The 23,157-nt window shown below is 43.1% G+C and overlaps 1 protein-coding gene across 4 annotated transcripts in view; it reads left to right on the forward strand.

Annotated features, from left to right (window-relative positions):
- Nucleotides 1-23,157, forward strand: part of adamtsl3 (ADAMTS-like 3) — a 250,200-nt gene that overhangs the window by 106,919 nt on the left and 120,124 nt on the right. For all 4 annotated transcript variants that reach the window (XM_055900039.1, XM_055900041.1, XM_055900038.1 and 1 more), the window contains one exon: nucleotides 9,817-9,943. In XM_055900039.1, coding sequence (XP_055756014.1) covers nucleotides 9,817-9,943 — 127 coding nt within the window. The remainder of the gene's footprint in view (nucleotides 1-9,816; nucleotides 9,944-23,157) is intronic.

Genomic DNA, 23,157 nt, shown 5'->3' on the forward strand with positions numbered 1-23,157 from the left:
AGAGACACAGGAGGTACGACAGGAGGAAGGAGAGAGAGAGACACAGAAGGTACGACAGGAGGAAGGAGAGAGAGAGAGACACAGGAGGTACGACAGGAGGAAGGAGAGAGAGAGAGACACAGGAGGTACGACAGGAGGAAGGAGAGAGAGAGACACAGGAGGTACGACAGGAGGAAGGAGAGAGAGAGACACAGAAGGTACGACAGGAGGAAGGAGAGAGAGACACAGGAGGTACGACAGGAGGAAGGAGAGAGAGAGAGACACAGAAGGTACGACAGAAGGAAGGAGAGAGAGAGAGACACAGGAGGTACGACAGGAGGAAGGAGAGAGAGAGACACAGGAGGTACGACAGGAGGAAGGAGAGAGAGAGACACAGAAGGTACGACAGGAGGAAGGAGAGAGAGAGACACAGAAGGTACGACAGGAGGAAGGATAGAGAGAGACACAGAAGGTACGACAGGAGGAAGGAGAGAGAGAGAGAGACACACACAGGAGGTACGACAGGAGGAAGGAGAGAGAGAGAGACACAGAAAGTACGACAGGAGGAAGGAGGGAGAGACAGGAGGTACGAGAGAGAGAGAGAGACACAGAAGGTACGACAGGAGGAAGGAGAGAGAGAGAGACACACAGAAGGTACGACAGGAGGAAGGATAGAGAGAGACACACAGAAGGTACGACAGGAGGAAGGAGAGAGAGAGACACACAGGTAGGTGGGTGCTTTATCTTGGCCAGGTCGCAGTTGCAAATGAGAACTTGTTCTCAACTAGCCTACCTGGTTAAATAAAGGTGAAATAAAAAAATAAAATAAAATAAAAACACAGGAGGTACGATAGTAGGAAGGAGAGAGAGAGAGACACGGGAGGTATGACAGTAGGAAGGAGAGAGAGACACGGGAGGTATGACAGTAGGAAGGAGAGAGAGACACTGGAGGTATGACAGTAGGAAGGAGAGAGAGACACTGGAGGTACGACAGTAGGAAGGAGAGAGAGAGACACGGGAGGTACGGCAGTAGGAAGGAGAGAGAGACACTGGAGGTATGACAGTAGGAAGGAGAGAGAGACACTGGAGGTATGACAGTAGGAAGGAGAGAGAGAGACACGGGAGGTACGTCAGTAGGAAGGAGAGAGAGACACTGGAGGTACGACAGTAGGAAGGAGAGAGAGAGACACACAGGAGGTACGACAGTAGGAAGGAGAGAGAGACACGGGAGGTACGGCAGTAGGAAGGAGAGAGACACTGGAGGTACGACAGTAGGAAGGAGAGAGAGACACGGGAGGTACGGCAGTAGGAAGGAGAGAGAGACACTGGAGGTACGGCAGTAGGAAGGAGAGAGAGACACTGGAGGTATGACAGTAGGAAGGAGAGAGAGAGACACACAGGAGGTACGGCAGTAGGAAGGAGAGAGAGACACTGGAGGTATGACAGTAGGAAGGAGAGAGAGACACGGGAGGTACGGCAGTAGGAAGGAGAGAGAGACACTGGAGGTATGACAGTAGGAAGGAGAGAGAGAGACACACAGGAGGTACGACAGTAGGAAGGAGAGAGAGACACTGGAGGTATGACAGTAGGAAGGAGAGAGAGAGACACGGGAGGTACGGCAGTAGGAAGGAGAGAGAGACACTGGAGGTATGACAGTAGGAAGGAGAGAGAGAGACACACAGGAGGTACGACAGTAGGAAGGAGAGAGAGACACAGGAGGTACGACAGTAGGAAGGAGAGAGAGAGAGACACGGGAGGTACGACAGTAGGAAGGAGAGAGAGACACAGGAGGTACGACAGTAGGAAGGAGAGAGAGACACTGGAGGTATGACAGTAGGAAGGAGAGAGAGAGAGACACACAGAAGGTACGACAGGAGGAAGGAGAGAGAGAGAGACACAGGAGGTACGGCAGGAGGAAGGAGAGAGAGAGACACGGGAGGTACGGCAGTAGGAAGGAGAGAGAGACACTGGAGGTATGACAGTAGGAAGGAGAGAGAGAGACACACAGGAGGTACGACAGTAGGAAGGAGAGAGAGACACAGGAGGTACGACAGTAGGAAGGAGAGAGAGAGAGACACGGGAGGTACGACAGTAGGAAGGAGAGAGAGAGACACAGGAGGTATGACAGTAGGAAGGAGAGAGAGAGAGACACGGGAGGTACGACAGTAGGAAGGAGAGAGAGACACAGGAGGTACGGCAGTAGGAAGGAGAGAGAGACACTGGAGGTATGACAGTAGGAAGGAGAGAGAGAGAGACACACAGAAGGTACGACAGGAGGAAGGAGAGAGAGAGAGACACAGGAGGTACGGCAGGAGGAAGGAGAGAGAGAGACACGGGAGGTACGGCAGTAGGAAGGAGAGAGAGACACTGGAGGTATGACAGTAGGAAGGAGAGAGAGAGACACACAGGAGGTACGACAGTAGGAAGGAGAGAGAGACACAGGAGGTATGACAGTAGGAAGGAGAGAGAGAGAGACACGGGAGGTACGACAGTAGGAAGGAGAGAGAGACACAGGAGGTACGACAGTAGGAAGGAGAGAGAGACACTGGAGGTATGACAGTAGGAAGGAGAGAGAGAGACATACAGGAGGTACGACAGGAGGAAGGAGAGAGAGACACAGGAGGTATGACAGTAGGAAGGAGAGAGAGAGAGACACACAGAAGGTACGACAGGAGGAAGGAGAGAGAGAGACACAGAAGGTACGACAGGAGGAAGGAGAGAGAGACACAGGAGGTACGACAGGAGAAAGGAGAGAGAAGCTGTCTGAACCTAACAGAGACAGACACTTGTTTCAGAAAGACAGATTCCCCACATCATATGCTGTAGTGCACTAGAACATAGTGCTAGACTAGGTTTGCATCCCAAATGGCACCCTATCCCCTGTATAGTGCACTCCTTTTGACCAGAACCCTATGTGCTCTAGTCAAAAGCACTGCACTATATCATAGGGAATGGAGGGCTATTTGGGACCTGTAGCAGTTCTAGGCCAGAGAGGAATGCACACTGTTGTGTGTCTAGCCAAGCGGAAATTCACATATCCACTTCACCCATTAAGGAAGTAGACCCTCTTTATGCAAATCCTTCAAAGTACACTTATACAGTGCCAGGCCATGATAACTTAACACGGAGCGAGGGACATTACTTAGTCCCACAAGGCATTAACTTGTTACTGATACTTCTCTAAGTATCCTGTATATCAGCAAGCTACAGTAAGAAGCTGTCTTCATGGAACCATGACAAAGTGCTTGTTCAACCCAAATAGGACCTTCATGTTATACTACCCATAGACATTCTCAAGTGAAGTGTGTGTGTGTGTGTGTGTGTGTGTGTGTGTGTGTGTGTGTGTGTGTGTGTGTGTGTGTGTGTGTGTGTGTGTGTGTGTGTGTGTGTGTGTGTGTGTGTGTGTGTGTGTGTGTGTGTGTGTGTGAGAGAGAGACACGGAGCTGCGATATCAAGATCCGTCTTTTTCTGACCATGTTCTGTGCTTGAAGTCAAATAGCTCTGCACGGTACTTCATGGCTTCTGCCCTCTAAGTGGTGTGTATATAATGGGTATAAGGAGTGTTTGTGTTTACTGGGACTGCTGGCCAGGTAAGTCATATTTGGTTTGTTATGCTGGCTGCTATTCCCACAGCATCTGGAGCACAAACTCTGCTCTTCACCATTTCAAGACTAATATGCAGTCTAAATACAACATTAGATATACAGACATCAGTGTCGGATACCATGTAAAACATGTGAGTTTGGTTCCCCAAACCCCACACCTCATCCTCTAAACCAGAGGGTGAGGAAACACAACCCATTTTCAATGTGGCCCTCCGGACCTTGGTGAACACCGAATAGCCCTCGAGGCAAAATGAGCTTGACACACCTGCTCTAAACCAATGTCTCCAAGCCGTTGCTCATGGACCCCCAACAGTTCCACGTGATCCCACTACTTAAAGGTTTGACGATTAGCTGACTAGTTGAATCAGGCGTGCTGGTGCTGGAATAGCACCGATATGCTGGTGGCGTGGTCCATGAGGAACCGATGACGTGAACATTGGCATTATGTCTTATGTAGATGGTACATTCCTGTACTGGGCTAACAACAGTGATAGATCAAGACATACTGTACATTACATAGCCAGTATCACCCTTAAACATTTACTCTATGCTATTACTGTATTATCAAAAAGAGAGAACGCTTTGAGTTAGTGATCCTTAGAAAAGGGATTTATAAATGAAATGTGATTGATGGAGTTCATGTAGATGGTTCTTTCCTCTTCTGGGCTGAACACGGACACAGATCACAATTCACACAGCCAGTAAGACAAGAAAGCAAGTTAACACATTTGTATGTCTTTTTTATAAATAGACAGCACTTTGAGTTTCTGGTTTGGCAGCATTTCCTGTATAGATGTCAGATCACTGTACTGGGCTAACAACAAGATGTATTAACACATACAGGCTCCAGACAGACTGGTTACTGTAATGAACACGATGGGAGACAGACAGCTGGTTACTGTAATGAACAAGATGGGAGACAGACAGACTGGTTACTGTAATGAACACGATGGGAGACAGACAGACTGGTTACTGTAATGAACACGATGGGAGACAGACAGACTGGTTACTGTAATGAACACGATGGGAAACAGACAGACTGGTTACTGTAATGAACAAGATGGGAGACAGACAGACTGGTTACTGTAATGAACACGATGGGAGACAGACAGACTGGTTACTGTAATGAACACGATGGGAGACAGACAGACAGACTGGTTACTGTAATGAATACGATGGGAGACAGACAGACTGGTTACTGTAATGAACACGATGGGAGACAGACAGACTGGTTACTGTAATGAACACGATGGGAGACAGACAGACTGGTTACTGTAATGAACACGATGGGAGACAGACAGACTGGTTACTGTAATGAACACGATGGGAGACAGACAGACTGGTTACTGTAATGAACACGATGGGAGACAGACAGACTGGTTACTGTAATGAACACGATGGGAGACAGACAGAGTGGTTACTGTAATGAACACGATGGGAGACAGACAGACTGGTTACTGTAATGAACACGATGGGAGACAGACAGACTGGTTACTGTAATGAACACGATGGGAACCAGACAGACTGGTTACTGTAATGAACACACTGGGAGACCGACAGCTGGTTACTGTAATGAACACGATGGGAGACAGACAGACTGGTTACTGTAATGAACAAGATGGGAGACAGACAGACTGGTTACTGTAATGAACACGATGGGAGACAGACAGACTGGTTACTGTAATGAACACGATGGGAGACAGACAGACTGGTTACTGTAATGAACACGATCGGAGACAGACAGACTGGTTACTGTAATGAACACGATGGAAGACAGACAGACTGGTTACTGTAATGAACACGATGGGAGACAGACAGACTGGTTACTGTAATGAACATGATGGGAGACAGACAGACTGGTTACTGTAATGAACACGATGGGAGACAGACAGACTGGTTACTGTAATGAACAAGATGGGAGACAGACAGACTGGTTACTGTAATGAACACGATGGGAGACAGACAGACTGGTTACTGTAATGAACACGATGGGAGACAGACAGACTGGTTACTGTAATGAACACGATGGGAGACAGACAGACTGGTTACTGTAATGAACATGATGGGAGACAGACAGACTGGTTACTGTAATGAACACGATGGGAGACAGACAGACTGGTTACTGTAATGAACACGATGGGAGACAGACACCTGGTTTCAAGCGCAGGGCGCAGCAGGTGTTTATTTGTAAAGGACCACAGGATGAGGCAGGTAGCTGGGTCCAGGGGCAGGCAGAAGGTCATACACAGGGAGTCCAAAAAGGCAACAGGCAGGGAAAAGGCTAGTAACGTCATCCGGGAGATCAGGCAATAGGTTGGTAACAGGAAATCCGATAGGCTGAAGGCGTCATTAGTGAGGCAGGTAAAAACGATCATACATGACAGGGTTAAATTACAGGAAAACCCAGCGCTCTGAATTTCAGTGTCATTAAACAAACAATACCTCACAATGATGTGGTGCAAAGAACTGAACTAAATAGTGTGTGTAAATGACATACAGGTGTGTGAACAGGTGATCAGAATTCGGGTGATTGGAATGGAAAGTGAGCTGCGTTCAGGGGATCTACGTGTTTGAGAGTGTGAGCTAGAAATTGGAATGGAGAGTGAGCTGCGTTCAGGTGATCTATGTGTTTGAGAGTGTGAGCTAGAAAGTGGAATGGAAAGTGAGCTGCGTTCAGGTGATCTACGTGTTTGAGAGTGTGAGCTAGAGAGTGGAATGTAAAGTGAGCTGCGTTCAGGTGATCTACGTGTTTGCGAGTGTGAGCTAGAAAGTGGAATGGAAAGTGAGCTGCGTTCAGGGGATCTACGTGTTTGAGAGTGTGAGCTAGAAAGTGGAATGGAAAGTGAGCTGCGTTCAGGTGATCTACGTGTTTGAGAGTGTGAGCTAGAGAGTGGAATGTAAAGTGAGCTGCGTTCAGGGGATCTACATGTTTGCGAGTGTGAGCTAGAAAGTGGAATGTAATGTGGGCTGCGTTCAGGTGATCTATGTGTTTGAGAGTGAGCTAGAAAGTGGAATGGAAAGTGAGCTGCGTTCAGGTGATCTACGTGTTTGAGTGTGAGTTGGAAGCAGACGTTACAGTTACCAAGTAAGCCAGGAAGGTAATAGTTAACTAACACATTCACTTTATTTCATTATTTTAGCACTCCTTGGGACTTGGGAGCATCTTTCATGTAGATGATACATTCTTAATTCATTGAATTATTGACTGAGTTTAATTGACAGTTGAAAATGAATATAAAGCCGCTCAGTAGGAAACAACATTACATACATTAAAATAAAGGATGAAGCATAAACACAATGAAAGTTCCTGGGTTAACAACGCTGACAGATGAGGACCTACCTTCAGCAGACAGCGGCCGGTTCGCTGCCTTGGCATCATAGCTTACACACAATATCATTCTATTATGATTCATTTATACTAGCGATTGCCATTTCAGATTATAAGGGATTATTATTATTATTTTTGCTTTGCATATCACTTCTTTAAAACAGATGTCTGGCATGGCTACATACTGCTTCTTTTGGAAACTTTGAGGATCTTTGAAGAACGGGCTAAACTGATTATTTGTTCCTCAAAAAATATGAATAGATTGTTCAGAACAAAAAAGAAACTAACAAAAAACAGGACAAAAGCAATAACAACAACGGGACCATTTCTTTCCTCATGGAAAGTATAACGACAATACTGTTCATTCTGCACAACAACCCCGATCCTAGGTTTCTGGACCTCGAGCGTTGAACAATTCTTATGCAATGATGTTCAGACAGCAACCGCTGTGTTTAAACACTCTCTCAGTAGATGTCTACCACTTTGGCTGTCGCAACGATCCATAAAGGTTGAAATGCAATAGAAAGAGACAGGTGGAGATTGAGCTCTCGCAGACCTAATGGAATAGAAACACAGACTGTATAATCCAGACCTAATGGAATAGAAACACAGACTATATAATCCAGGCCTAATGGAATAGAAACACAAACTGTATAATCCAGACCTAATGGAATAGAAACACAAACTGTAAAATCCAGACCTAATGGAATAGAAAAACAAACTGTATAATCGAGACCTAATGGAAAATAAACACAGACTGTATAATCCAGACCTAATGGAATAGAAACACAGACTGTATATTCAGGAAGATGATGGATTGAGTTTATGTAGTGTTTTCCTTCATGCTGTGAAATGTTTAACTTGATATTCCAGAGGTGGGTAATGCATATATCAATCTAATGATGGAACAATTTTATATGTACTTTTAAAATAGTCAAAAGAATCAATGAATTTATAGATGTCAATAATATAGCCTACAGTGTTGACTGTCCTCTTTATTTACATACATTACTCTGTTTCTGTCTCTGTCTCTCTGTCTCTCTGTTTCTCTGTCTCTCTGTCTCTCTCTCTGTCTCTCTCTCTCTCTCTCTCTCTCTCTCTCTGTCTCTCTCTCTGTCTCTCTCTCTGTCTCTCTGTCTCTGTCTCTCTCTCTGTCTCTGTCTCTCTCTCTGTCTCTCTCTGTCTCTCTCTCTGTCTCTCTCTCTGTCTCTCTCTCTGTCTCTCTCTCTCTATCTCTCTCTCTCTCTCTCTCTCTCTCTCTCTCTCTCTCTCTCTCTCTCTCTCTATGTCTCTCTCTCAATTTTTTTTTTCAATTCAAGGGGCTTTATTGGCATGGGAAACATGTGTTAACATTGCCAAAGCAAGTGAGGTAGAAATTATACAAAAGTGAAATAAACAATACAAATTAACAGTAAACATTACACATACAGAAGTTTCAAAACAATAAAGACATTACAAATGTTATATTATATACAGTGTTGTAACAATGTACAAATGGTTAAAGCACACAAGTTAAAATAAATAAGCATAAATATGGGTTGTATTTACAATGGTGTTTGTTCTTCACTGGTTGCCCTTTTCTTGTGGCAACAGGTCACAAATCTTGCTGCTGTGATGGCACGCTGTGGAATTTCTCCCAGCAGATATGGGAGTTTATCAAAATTGGATTTGTTTTCAAATTCTTTGTGGATCTGTGTAATCTGAGGGAAATATGTCTCTCTAATATGGTCATACATTGGGCAGGAGGTTAGGAAGTGCAGCTCAGTTTCCACCTCATTTTGTGGGCAGTGTGCACATAGCCTGTCTTCTCTTGAGAGCCATGTCTGCCTACGGCGGCCTTTCTCAATAGCAAGGCTATGCTCACTGAGTCTGTATCTCTCTCTCTCTCTCTCTCTCTCTCTCTCTCTCTCTCTCTCTCTCTCTCTCTCTCTCTCTCTCTCTCTCTCTCTGTTTCTCTCTCTCTATCTCTCTCTCTCTCTCTCTCTGTCTCTCTCACTCTTTCTCTCTCTCTCTCTCTCTCTCTCTCTCTCTCTGTCTTTGTTTCTCTCTCTCTCACTCTCTCTGTCTCTGTCTCTCTCTGTCTCTCTCTGTCTCTCTGTTTCTCTCTCTCTCTGGCTCTCTCTGTCTCTCTCTCTGTCTCTCTGTTTCTCTCTCTGGCTCTCTCTCTCTCTATGTCTCTCTGTCTCTCTCTGTCATGCAAGGAAACATACAGGGGTTTCATATGAGCTGGGCCTTCCATAGACCATCCACACAGCTAGTACACACTTCACTGCTATCTGAAATCCATCACACAACCTTCAAACATACAGTAGCACTGTACAGTAGTCTACCTAGTTCTGAGTCACAACCAATTCTAACTAGTGTCTAATTCTGGGCTGTGGTTGGAACTACTGTTTTGTCTATATAGAGGGGTCAAGACTTGGTCTTGGTCACATGCTGAGGTGAATCTGAAAGGCAAGTCAAAGTTCCAGTAGCGATGAGAACATGGCGTAGCAGGCTGTGAGGAATAGAATAGACAGCAGGCTGAAATAGAACTGGGTTTAACAGGTGACAGAATGGGGCCAGTCCTCTACCTTCCAATGTTTATTTATTAATGATGAGAGCATGGATGGAGCGTTGAGCTGGGAAAATAAACTGAATTCCTGAAAAGACAAACACGTGTGTGTGGGGGGGGGGTACAGTGTGTCCATCTCACTCTCACTTTTCCTACACCCCTCTTGTAACCACCCTCCACTCTCTGTCCGTCCGCCTCCTTCCCTCCCTCATCCCCTCTTTATCCAAATCAAATTGTATTGGTCACATACACATATTTAGCAGATGTTATTGTGGGTGTAGCGAAATGCTACACCAAATCCCTCTCCCCCTCTCTCTTTCTCACCTCTCTATCCATATTTGTGTTGGCAGGAGGTGGGCTGTGACAGACAGCTGGGCAGTGGTGCCAGGGAAGACAACTGCGGTGTGTGTGCCGGCGACAGTTCTACTTGTCGGCTGGTCCGGGGCCAGGCGCTGCCTCACGTCTCACCGGAAGAACGTAGGTACACAACAAGCTCGGCAATGCCTGAAAAAATACACTCTTCTCTCTCTAAGCGGACCTCAATCCCCCCTGTATCAATATCTTTACACACAGAGGTTGTGAACATACTCTCTGTTGAAAATACATTATCGTCTCTCTCCCTTGTCCGCCTATGGCCCTAGGTAAACATAATCTCTCTTCATCTCTCTCCCCCAACCAGGTTTACAACTGCTGTGAAAATACACTCTAGTCTCCCTAGCTCTCATCTTCTTCCAGGCCCATGTAAATATCCCTCACCAACAACGTTCACAATGCTTGTTAAAATACACTCTTTCTCCCTCTTTTCTCTGGCCATCAATATAGTATCGCCCTCCAACAAGGTTTGTGAACCCTTGTGAAAATACACCAGTCCAACCCATGTCCCTTACGGTCCTATCAAAATATCTCTCCCCACTTTTCAGGTGTTGGTACTGTACCTGCCCTGGTCCTCACACCTCTCTCTGGCCCTCAATCCCTCAAGTCCTGAGTCCTCAGGTCTGGTCTGGGTTAATGTTCTGTCTCAGGTCTGGTCTGGGTTTGTGTTCTGTCCCAGATCTGGTCTGGGTTAGTGTTCTGTCTCAGGTCTGGCATGGGTTAGTATTCTGTCACAGGTCTGGCCTGGGTTAGTGGTCTGTCTCAAGTCTAGCCTGGGTTAGTGTTCTACTCCAGGTCTGGTCTGGGTCAGTGTTCTATTCCAGGTCCGGTCTGGGTTAGTGTTCTGTCCCAGGTCTGGTCTGGGTTAGTGTTCTGTCCCAGGTCTGGTCTGGGTTAGTGTTCTGTCCCAGGTCTGGTCTGGGTTTGTGTTCTGTCCCAGGTCTGGTCTGGGTAAGTGTTCTATTCCAGGTCTGGTCTGGGTTTGTGTTCTATTCCAGGTCTGGTCTGGGTTAGTGTTCTGTCCCAGGTCTGGTCTGGGTTAGTGTTCTGTCCCAGGTCTGGTCTGGGTCAGTGTTCTGTCTGATCTCTGGTCTGGGTCAATGTTCTGTCCCAGGTCTGGTCTGGGTTAGTGTTCTGTCCCAGGTCTGGTCTGGGTTAGTGTTCTATACCAGGTCTTGTCTGGGTTTGTGTTATATTCCAGGTCTGGCCTGGGTTAGTGTTCTATTCCAGATCTGGTCTGGGTTAGTGTTCTATTCCAGGTCTGGTCTGGGTTAGTGTTCTGTCCCAGGTCTGGTCTGGGTTAGTGTTCTGTCCCAGGTCTGGTCTGGGTTAGTGTTCTGTCCCAGGTCTGGTCTGGGTTAGTGTTCTGTCTGAGGTCTGGTCTGGGTCAATGTTCTGTCCAAGGTCTGGTCTGGGTCAGTGTTCTGTCCCAGGTCTGGTCTGGGTTAGTGTTCTATACCAGGTCTGGTCTGGGTTTGTGTTATATTCCAGGTCTGGCCTGGGTTAGTGTTCTATTCCAGATCTGGTCTGGCTTAGTGTTCTGTCCCAGGTCTGGTCTGGGTTAATGATCTGTCTCAGGTCTGGCCTGGATAAGTGTTATGGCCCACACAGTTTATTTATCAAAGCTGGGATACTACTATGCCATCTGGCTTAGACTGTCCACAGATGGAGCTATCCAGTGTACGCTTCAAAATGGAGGCAGATTTTTTTGTGTGGGCTTTTCATAAAATGTTATGTGTGGAGATTAAAACCATGAGTGCATTTTGTCTGTCACTATTATGTTTCCTGACGTGATAACTGCATTCTGGTTTGCTTGGAGGTGGTTAGGGACATTAAATACCATGTAAAATGGCAATGTTTTTACTAGAAAAATGTGTGGTTTGTGAATTAAATGAAATGATTGCATTCCAGTCTGCCAAGCACTGGTTTACTGTAAACCGGACTGGGTTCCATGTTTCAAAGAGTTGAGAAAGGTTGACTTGAAGGTCGGTCTTTTCCTGGTTAACTGTTGGCTATTGTAGTCAGCTTCATGGAATACACTACAGGAGTATTTTAGGTCTTGGTGAAATCAAACTTTGAAAAGGTTTCCATTCATTTTGGAATGAGGCATATAGCTGGATCTACACAATAGATGGCATGGGACATCTCAACATTACTACTTTTGAGGTGTGAAAAACATCTGATAAAACTAACATTTTGTCAAGATGCTCTTGGCTATTTCCCGCACAGCTTAGCATTTCCACACGTCTTTAAAGGTTAATTAAGTAGATATTGGCACCAAACGTATTTGCATACTCAATTTATTGGCCTTCCAGCTGAGGTATTGTATCACATTCCTCAAATGAACATGGTTTGGCATGCGCTGGAGAGTGGAAATGAACATGGTTTGGCATGCGCTGGAGAGTGGAAATGAACATGGTTTGGCATGCGCTGGAGAGTGGAATTGAACATGGTTTGGCATGCGCTGGAGAGTGGAATTGAACATGGTTTGGCATGCGCTGGAGAGTGGAAATGAACATGGTTTGGCATGCCCTGGAGAGTGGAAATGAATATGGTTTGGCATGCCCTGGAGAGTGGAAATGAATATGGTTTGGCATGCGCTGGAGAGTGGAAATGAACATGGTTTGGCATGCGCTGGAGAGTGGAAATGAACATGGTTTGGCATGCGCTGGAGAGTGGAAATGAACATGGTTTGGCATGGGCTGGAGAGTGGAAATGAACATGGTTTGGCATGCGCTGGAGAGTGGAAATGAATATGGTTTGGCATGCGCTGGAGAGTGGAAATGAACATGTTTTGGCATGCGCTGGAGAGTGGAAATGAACATGGTTTGGCATGCGCTGGAGAGTGGAAATGAACATGGTTTGGCATGCGCTGGAGAGTGGAAATGAACATGGTTTGGCATGCGCTGGAGAGTGGAAATGAACATGGTTTGGCATGCGCTGGAGAGTGGAAATGAACATGGTTTGGCATGCGCTGGAGAGTGGAAATTAACATGGTTTGGCATGCGCTGGAGAGCGGAAATTAACATGGTTTGGCATGCGCTGGAGAGTGGAAATGAACATGGTTTGGCATGCGCTGGAGAGTGGAAATGAACATGGCTTGGCATGCGCTGGAGAGTGGAAATGAACATGGTTTGGCATGCACTGGAGAGTGGAAATGAACATGGTTTGGCATGCGCTGGAGAGTGGAAATGAACATGGTTTGGCATGCGCTGGAGAGTGGAAATGAACATGGTTTGGCATGCCCTGGAGAGTGGAAATGAACATGGTTTGGCATGCGCTGGAGAGTGGAAATGAACATGGCTTGGCATGCGCTGGAGAGTGGAAATGAACATGGTTTGGCATGCGCTGGAGAGTGGAAATGAACATGGTTTGGCATGCGCTGGAGAGTGGAAATGAACATGGTTTGGCATGCGCTGGAGAGTGGAAATGAACATGGTTTGGCATGCGCTGGAGAGTGGAAATGAACATGGCTTGGCATGCGCTGGAGAGTGGAAATGAACATGGCTTGGCATGCGCTGGAGAGTGGAAATGAACATGGCTTGGCATGCGCTGGAGAGTGGAAATGAACATGGTTTGGCATGCGCTGGAGAGTGGAAATGAACATGGCTTGGCATGCGCTGGAGAGTGGAAATGAACATGGTTTGGCATGCGCTGGAGAGTGGAAATGAACATGGCTTGGCATGCGCTGGAGAGTGGAAATGAACATGGCTTGGCATGCGCTGGAGAGTGGAAATGAACATGGCTTGGCATGCGCTGGAGAGTGGAAATGAACATGGTTTGGCATGCGCTGGAGAGTGGAAATGAACATGGTTTGGCATGCGCTGGAGAGTGGAAATGAACATGGCTTGGCATGCGCTGGAGAGTGGAAATGAACATGGTTTGGCATGCGCTGGAGAGTGGAAATGAACATGGCTTGGCATGCGCTGGAGAGTGGAAATGAACATGGCTTGGCATGCGCTGGAGAGTGGAAATGAACATGGTTTGGCATGCGCTGGAGAGAGGAAATGAACATGGCTCGCTCCCTTAAAAAGCATTGGTGTTAGAAATAGCATCAAGTGACCATGTACATTTTTAGAATATTTAAATATTTAGATATTTACAGTATCTGTCACATACCTATAGCACTGGCCAATGGGCGTTTGGTCAAGCAGTAGTGTAGTGTCTGACCCAACTATAATCCAAGGTGGCGCAGCGGTCTAAGGCACTGCATCCCAGTGCTAGAGGTGTCACTAAAGACGCTGGTTTTATCCCGGGCTGTATCACAACCAGCCATGATTGGTAGTCCCATAGGCCGGTGCACAATTGGCCCAGCGTCGTCCGGGTTAGGGTTTGGCCAGGGTAGGCCGTTATTGTAATATAAGAATTTGTTCTTATCTGACTTGCCTAGTTAAATAAAGGTAAAACATTGTAAAACACTCCAGAACGTACTGTAGTATTGGGATGTGGTTGTATGAGCTCAAAGTAGTTGAACTAACAGTGACACTGGGTATGTACTGTACATTTAGTTGAACTAACAGTGACATTGGATATGTACTGTACATTTAGTTGAACTAATAGTGACACTGGGTATGTACTGTACATTTAGTTGAACTAACAGTGACACTGGATATGTACTATACATTTAGTTGAACTAACAGGGACGCTGGGTATGTACTGTACATTTAGTTGAACTAACAGTGACATTAGGTATGTACTGTACATTTAGTTGAACTAACAGGGACACTGGGTATGTACTGTACATTTAGTTGAACTAACTGTGACTTTAGGTATGTACTGTACATTTAGTTGAACTAACAGGGACACTGGGTATGTACTGTACATTTAGTTGAACTAACAGTGACATTAGGTATGTACTGTACATTTAGTTGAACTAACAGGGACACTGGGTATGTACTGTACATTTAGTTAAACTAACAGGGACATTGGATATGTACTGTACATTTAGTTGAACTAACATGGACACTGGGTATGTACTATACATTTAGTTGAACTAACAGGGACACTGGGTATGTACTATACATTTAGTTGAACTAACAGGGACACTGGGTATGTACTATACATTTAGTTGAACTAACAGTGACACTGGGTATGTACTATACATTTAGTGGAACTAACAGTGACACTGGGTATGTACTATACATTTAGTTGAACTAACAGGGACACTGGGTATGTACTATACATTTAGTTGAACTAACAGTGACACTGGGTATGTACTATACATTTAGTTGAACTAACAGGGACACTGGGTATGTACTGTACATTTAGTTAAACTAACAGTGACATTGGATATGTACTGTACATTTAGTTGAACTAACATGGACACTGGGTATGTACTATACATTTAGTTGAACTAACAGGGACACTGGGTATGTACTATACATTTAGTTGAACTAACAGTGACATTGGATATGTACTGTACATTTAGTTGAACTAACAGGGACACTGGATATGTACTATACATTTAGTTAAACTAACAGGGACACTGGGTATGTACTATACATTTAGTTGAACTAACAGGGACACTGGGTATGTACTATACATTTAGTTGAACTAACAGGGACACTGGGTATGTACTATACATTTAGTTGAACTAACATGGACACTGGGTATGTACTATACATTTAGTTGAACTAAAAGGGACACTGGGTATGTACTATACATTTAGTTGAACTAACATGGACACTGGGTATGTACTATACATTTAGTTGAACTAACAGGGACACTGGGTATGTACTATACATTTAGTTGAACTAACAGGGACACTGGGTATGTACTATACATTTAGTTGAACTAACATGGACACTGGGTATGTACTATACATTTAGTTGAACTAACAGGGACACTGGGTATGTACTATACATTTAGTTGAACTAACAGGGACACTGGGTATGTACTATACATTTAGTTGAACTAACAGGGACACTGGGTATGTACTGTACATTTAGTTAAACTAACAGTGACATTGGATATGTACTGTACATTTAGTTGAACTAACATGGACACTGGGTATGTACTATACATTTAGTTGAACTAACAGGGGCACTGGGTATGTACTATACATTTAGTTGAACTAACAGTGACATTGGATATGTACTGTACATTTAGTTGAACTAACAGTGACACTGGGTATGTACTATACATTTAGTTGAACTAACAGGGACACTGGGTATGTACTATACATTTAGTTGAACTAACAGTGACACTGGGTATGTACTATACATTTAGTTGAACTAACAGGGACACTGGGTATGTACTGTACATTTAGTTAAACTAACAGTGACGTTGGATATGTACTATACATTTAGTTGAACTAACATGGACACTGGGTATGTACTATACATTTAGTTGAACTAAAAGGGACACTGGGTATGTACTATACATTTAGTTGAACTAACAGGGACACTGGGTATGTACTATACATTTAGATGAACTAACATGGACACTGGGTATGTACTATACATTTAGTTGAACTAACAAGGACACTGGGTATGTACTATACATTTAGTTGAACTAACAGGGACACTGGGTATGTACTATACATTTAGTTGAACTAACAGGGACACTGGGTATGTACTGTACATTTAGTTAAACTAACAGTGACATTGGATATGTACTGTACATTTAGTTGAACTAACATGGACACTGGGTATGTACTATACATTTAGTTGAACTAACAGGGACACTGGGTATGTACTATACATTTAGTTGAACTAACATTGACATTGGATATGTACTGTACATTTAGTTGAACTAACAGGGACACTGGATATGTACTATACATTTAGTTGAACTAACAGGGACACTGGGTATGTACTATACATTTAGTTGAACTAACAGGGACACTGGGTATGTACTATACATTTAGTTGAACTAACAGGGACACTGGGTATGTACTATACATTTATTTGAACTAACATGGACACTGGGTATGTACTATACATTTAGTTGAACTAACAGGGACACTGGGTATGTACTATACATTTAGTTGAACTAACAGGGACACTGGGTATGTACTATACATTTAGTTGAACTAACAGGGACACTGGGTATGTACTGTACATTTAGTTGAACTATCAGTGACACTGGGTATGTACTATACATTTAGTTGAACTAACAGGGACACTGGGTATGTACTGTACATTTAGTTGAATTAACAGGGACACTGGGTATGTACTATACATTTAGTTGAACTAACAGGGACACTGGGTATGTACTATACATTTAGTTGAACTAACAGGGACACTGGGTATGTACTATACATTTAGTTGAACTAACAGGGACACTGGGTATGTACTGTACATTTAGTTGAACTAACAGGGACACTGGGTATGTACTATACATTTAGTTGAACTAACAGGGACACTGGGTATGTACTATACATTTAGTTGAACTAACAGGGACACTGGGTATGTACTGTACATTTAGTTGAACTAACAGGGACACTGGGTATGTACTATACATTTAGTTGAACTAACATGGACACTGGGTATGTACTATACATTTAGTTGAACTAACAGGGACACTGGGTATGTACTATACATTTAGTTGAACTAACAGGGACACTGGGTATGTACTATACATTTATTTGAACTAACATGGACACTGGGTATGTACTATACATTTAGTTGAACTAACAGGGACACTGGGTATGTACTATACATTTAGTTGAACTAACAGGGACACTGGGTATGTACTATACATATAGTTGTACTAACAGGGACACTGGGTATGTACTGTACATTTAGTTGAACTATCAGTGACACTGGGTATGTACTATACATTTAGTTGAACTAACAGGGACACTGGGTATGTACTGTACATTTAGTTGAATTAACAGGGACACTGGGTATGTACTATACATTTAGTTGAACTAACAGGGACACTGGGTATGTACTATACATTTAGTTGAACTAACAGGGACACTGGGTATGTACTATACATTTAGTTGAACTAACATGGACACTGGGTATGTACTATACATTTAGTTGAACTAAAAGGGACACTGGGTATGTACTATACATTTAGTTGAACTAACAGGGACACTGGGTATGTACTATACATTTAGTTGAACTAACATGGACACTGGGTATGTACTATACATTTAGTTGAACTAACAGGGACACTGGGTATGTACTATACATTTAGTTGAACTAACATGGACACTGGGTATGTACTATACATTTAGTTGAACTAACAGGGACACTGGGTATGTACTATACATTTAGTTGAACTAACAGGGACACTGGGTATGTACTATACATTTATTTGAACTAACATGGACACTGGGTATGTACTATACATTTAGTTGAACTAACAGGGACACTGGGTATGTACTATACATTTAGTTGAACTAACAGGGACACTGGGTATGTACTATACATTTAGTTGAACTAACAGGGACACTGGGTATGTACTGTACATTTAGTTGAACTATCAGTGACACTGGGTATGTACTATACATTTAGTTGAACTAACAGGGACACTGGGTATGTACTGTACATTTAGTTGAATTAACAGGGACACTGGGTATGTACTATACATTTAGTTGAACTAACAGGGACACTGGGTATGTACTATACATTTAGTTGAACTAACAGGGACACTGGGTATGTACTATACATTTAGTTGAACTAACAGGGACACTGGGTATGTACTGTACATTTAGTTGAACTAACAGGGACACTGGGTATGTACTATACATTTAGTTGAACTAACAGGGACACTGGGTATGTACTATACATTTAGTTGAACTAACAGGGACACTGGGTATGTACTGTACATTTAGTTGAACTAACAGGGACACTGGGTATGTACTATACATTTAGTTGAACTAACAGTGACACTGGGTATGTACTATACATTTAGTTGAACTAACGGGGACACTGGGTATGTACTATACATTTAGTTGAACTAACAGGGACACTGGGTATGTACTATACATTTATTTGAACTAACATGGACACTGGGTATGTACTATACATTTAGTTGAACTAACAGGGACACTGGGTATGTACTATACATTTAGTTGAACTAACAGGGACACTGGGTATGTACTATACATTTAGTTGAACTAACAGGGACACTGGGTATGTACTGTACATTTAGTTGAACTATCAGTGACACTGGGTTTGTACTATACATTTAGTTGAACTAACAGGGACACTGAGTATGTACTGTACATTTAGTTGAATTAACAGGGACACTGGGTATGTACTATACATTTAGTTGAACTAACAGGGACACTGGGTATGTACTATACATTTAGTTGAACTAACAGGGACACTGGGTATGTACTATACATTTAGTTGAACTAACAGGGACACTGAGTATGTACTATACATTTAGTTGAACTAACAGGGACACTGGGTATGTACTATACATTTAGTTGAATTAACAGGGACACTGGGTATGTACTGTACATTTAGTTGAACTATCAGTGACACTGGGTAGGTACTATACATTTAGTTGAACTAACAGGGACACTGGGTATGTACTGTACATTTAGTTGAACTAACAGGGACACTGGGTATGTACTATACATTTAGTTGAACTAACAGGGACACTGGGTATGTACTATACATTTAGATGAACTAACAGGGACACTGGGTATGTACTATACATTTAGTTGAACTAACAGGGACACTGGGTATGTACTATACATTTAGTTGAACTAACAGGGACACTGGGTATGTACTGTACATTTAGTTGAACTAACAGGGACACTGGGTATGTACTATACATTTAGATGAACTAACAGGGACACTGGGTATGTACTATACATTTAGTTGAACTAACAGGGACACTGGGTATGTACTATACATTTAGTTGAACTAACAGGGACACTGGGTATGTACTATACATTTAGTTGAACTAACAGGGACACTGGGTATGTACTATACATTTAGTTGAACTAACAGGGACACTGGGTATGTACTGTACATTTAGTTGAACCATCAGTGATAGTGGGTATGTACTGTACATTTAGTTGAACTATCAGTGATAGTGCAGCACAAACGCGTCAGAGTTTTTAACGCGTCAGAGTTTCCATTGAACTTGCCATAGAAATAAAGGCATTTTAATGAATTATATGAAGAGTGCCTTGGTCCTCCTTTCTTTTTGAGACTAACAGTGACATTGGGTTTGTCCTGTACAGTACAGCTGTAGATGCCTGGGATTATTCAGCATATTTCAGAGGGAAAACACCACATTCTATTGAACTTCGGCATAGTATTTCCAGTTTACCTCTAAATAAAATGTCTATCAATTTTAGATACCCAAGACATGTTATCAGGGTTAGATGTTTCCTATCTATTTTAATATGATGTTCAAGACATGTTATCAGGGTTAGATGTTTCCTATCTATTTTAATATGATGTTCAAGACATGTTATCAGGGTTAGATGTTTCCTATCTATTTTAATATGATGTTCAAGACATGTTATCAGGGTTAGATGTTTTCTATCTATTTTAATATGATGTTCAAGACATGTTATCAGGGTTAGATGTTTTCCTGACAATGTGACCTGACCAACAATAGTAGATCATTACTAGGCCATGGCTGACCCCATTAGACCATTACTAGGTCCTGGCTGACCCCATTAGACCATTACTAGGCAATGGCTGACCCCATTAGATCATTACTAGGCAATGGCTGACCCCATTAGACCATTACTAGGCCATGGCTGACCCCATTAGATCATTACTAGGCCATGGCTGACCCCATTAGACCATTACTAGGCCATGGCTGACCCCATTAGATCATTACTAGGCCATGGCTGACCCCATTAGATCATTACTAGGCCATGGCTGACCCAATTAGACCATTACTAGGTCCTGGCTGACCCCATTAGATCATTACTAGGCCATGGCTGACCCCATTAGACCATTACTAGGTCCCGGCTGACCCCATTAGACCATTACTAGGCAATGGCCGACCCCATTAGATCATTACTAGGCCATGGCTGACCCCATTAGACCATTACTAGGCCATGGCTGGCCCCATTAGATCATTACTAGGCCATGGCTGACCCCATTAGACCATTACTAGGTCCTGGCTGACCCCATTAGACCATTACTAGGAAATGGCTGACCCCATTAGATCATTACTAGGCCATGGCTGACCCCATTAGACCATTACTAGACCATGGCTGACCCCATTAGATCATTACTAGGCCATGGCTGACCCCATTAGACCATTACTAGGCCATGGCTGACCCCATTAGATCATTACTAGGCCATGGCTGACCCCATTAGACCATTACTAGGCCATGGCTGACCCCATTAGATCCTTACTAGGCCCTGGCTGACCCCATTAGATCATTACTAGGCCATGGCTGACCCCATTAGATCATTACTAGGCCCTGGCTGACCCCATTAGACCATTCCTAGGCCCTAACCCTAGTTGTGTTTGATCGTGTCAAACCCCAGCCATAACTGTCCATATATCATATTATTATTACCATGAGCCACAGTATCTACGTATGTCTGTACTGTCTAGAAACCTTCTGTCCTCTACTAGCTACAACCAGTACAAGGCTGTCTTTGTAGCTGCCCACTAATATGGACGAAGCTGAGCCTTATGCAGTGGAAAGAGACATTTATATTGTTGTTGGACAGCGCCAGTCGTCAGCATTCGCTCTGCCTGGGTCTGCCAGTCGCACTTAAGTCACTTCTCCTCTTCCAAGAATTCCCCCTCGCTCGGAACAAAGAGCTCAAACAGTTGGAGTCCGAGTTCCCGACAAAGAAATACTGGGACTTTTGTTTCGACGGGCAGAGTTAGACGTTTTCACAGCATCGTGCTTGTTCCTTTTAAGAGGCTGTTTGACCAAATCTCAGGGTAACTCAATCCAAGCGCGTTATGTTCTCTCTAATAAAGAGCGTCTCGCCAGTAATTCACGGTGGGTCACAGTGACATGTAGGCTACCTCCAGGTCCCATTGAGAAGCTGGCAGAGGAGAGCAGAGCCCTCTGACAGTCATCAGATTGTTGGTGAGGCTCTACTGTTTCTCCCTTTCTTTCTTTCTCTCTCTCTTTCTACTCTTTCTTTATACTCTCTCTTTATACTCTCTCTCTTTCTACTCTCTCTCTTTATACTCTCTCTCTTTATACTCTCTCTTTTTATACTCTCTCTTTATACTCTCTATTTTTATACTCTCTCTCTCTTTATACTCTCTCTTTTTATACTCTCTCTTTTTATACTCTCTTTATACTCTCGTTTTTTATAATCTCTCTTTATACTCTCTCTCTTTATACTCTCTTCTCTCTATACTCTCTCTTCTCTTTATACTCTCTCTCTTTATACTCTCTCTTCTCTTTATACTCTTTCTCTCTTTATACTCTCTCTCTTTATACTATCTCTCTTTATACTCTCTCTCTCTTTCTACTCTCCCTCTCTTTATACTCTCTCTCTCTTTATACTCTCTCTCTCTTTATACTCTCTCTTTATACTCTCTCTTTATACTCTCTCTCTCTTTATACTCTCTCTCTCTTTATACTCTCTCTCTCTTTATACTCTCTATTTTTATACTCTCTCACTTTATACTCTCTCTTTATACTCTCTCTCTCTTTATACTCTCTATTTTTATACTCTCTCTCTCTCTATACTCTCTCTTTTTATACTCTTTTTCTTTATACTCTCTCTTTATACTCTCTCTCTCTTTATACTCTCTCTCTCTCTTTATACTCTCTCTCTCTCTTTATACTCTCTCTTTATACTCTCTCTCTCTTATACTCTCTCTTTTTATACTCTCTCTTTTTATACTCTCTCTCTCTCTCTTTATACTCTCTCTCTTTATACTCTCTCTTTATACTCTCTCTCTCTCTTTATACTCTCTATTTTTATACTCTCTCTTTTTATACTCTCTCTTTTTATACTCTCTCTCTTTCTCTCTTTATACTCTCTCTCTTTATACTCTCTCTTTATACTCTCTCTCTCTCTTTATACTCTCTCTTTTTATACTCTCTTTATACTCTCTCTTTATACTCTCTCTCTCTCTTTATACTCTCTCTTTTTATACTCTCTCTTTTTATACTCTCTCTTTTTATACTCTCTCTCTCTTTATACTCTCTCTCTCTTTATACTCTCTCTTTTTATACTCTCTCTTTTTATACTCTCTCTTTTTATACTCTCTCTCTCTCTCTCTCTCTTTATACTCTCTCTCTTTTTATACTCTCTCTCTTTATACTCTCTCTTTTTATACTCTCTCTCTTTATACTCTCTCTTTTTATACTCTCTCTTTTTATACTCTCTCTTTTTATACTCTCTCTCTTTATACTCTCTCTCTTTATACTCTCTCTTTTTATACTCTCTCTTTTTATA

Source organism: Salvelinus fontinalis, chromosome 35, assembly GCF_029448725.1.
Source record: "Salvelinus fontinalis isolate EN_2023a chromosome 35, ASM2944872v1, whole genome shotgun sequence".
Lineage (NCBI taxonomy): Eukaryota > Metazoa > Chordata > Actinopteri > Salmoniformes > Salmonidae > Salvelinus > Salvelinus fontinalis.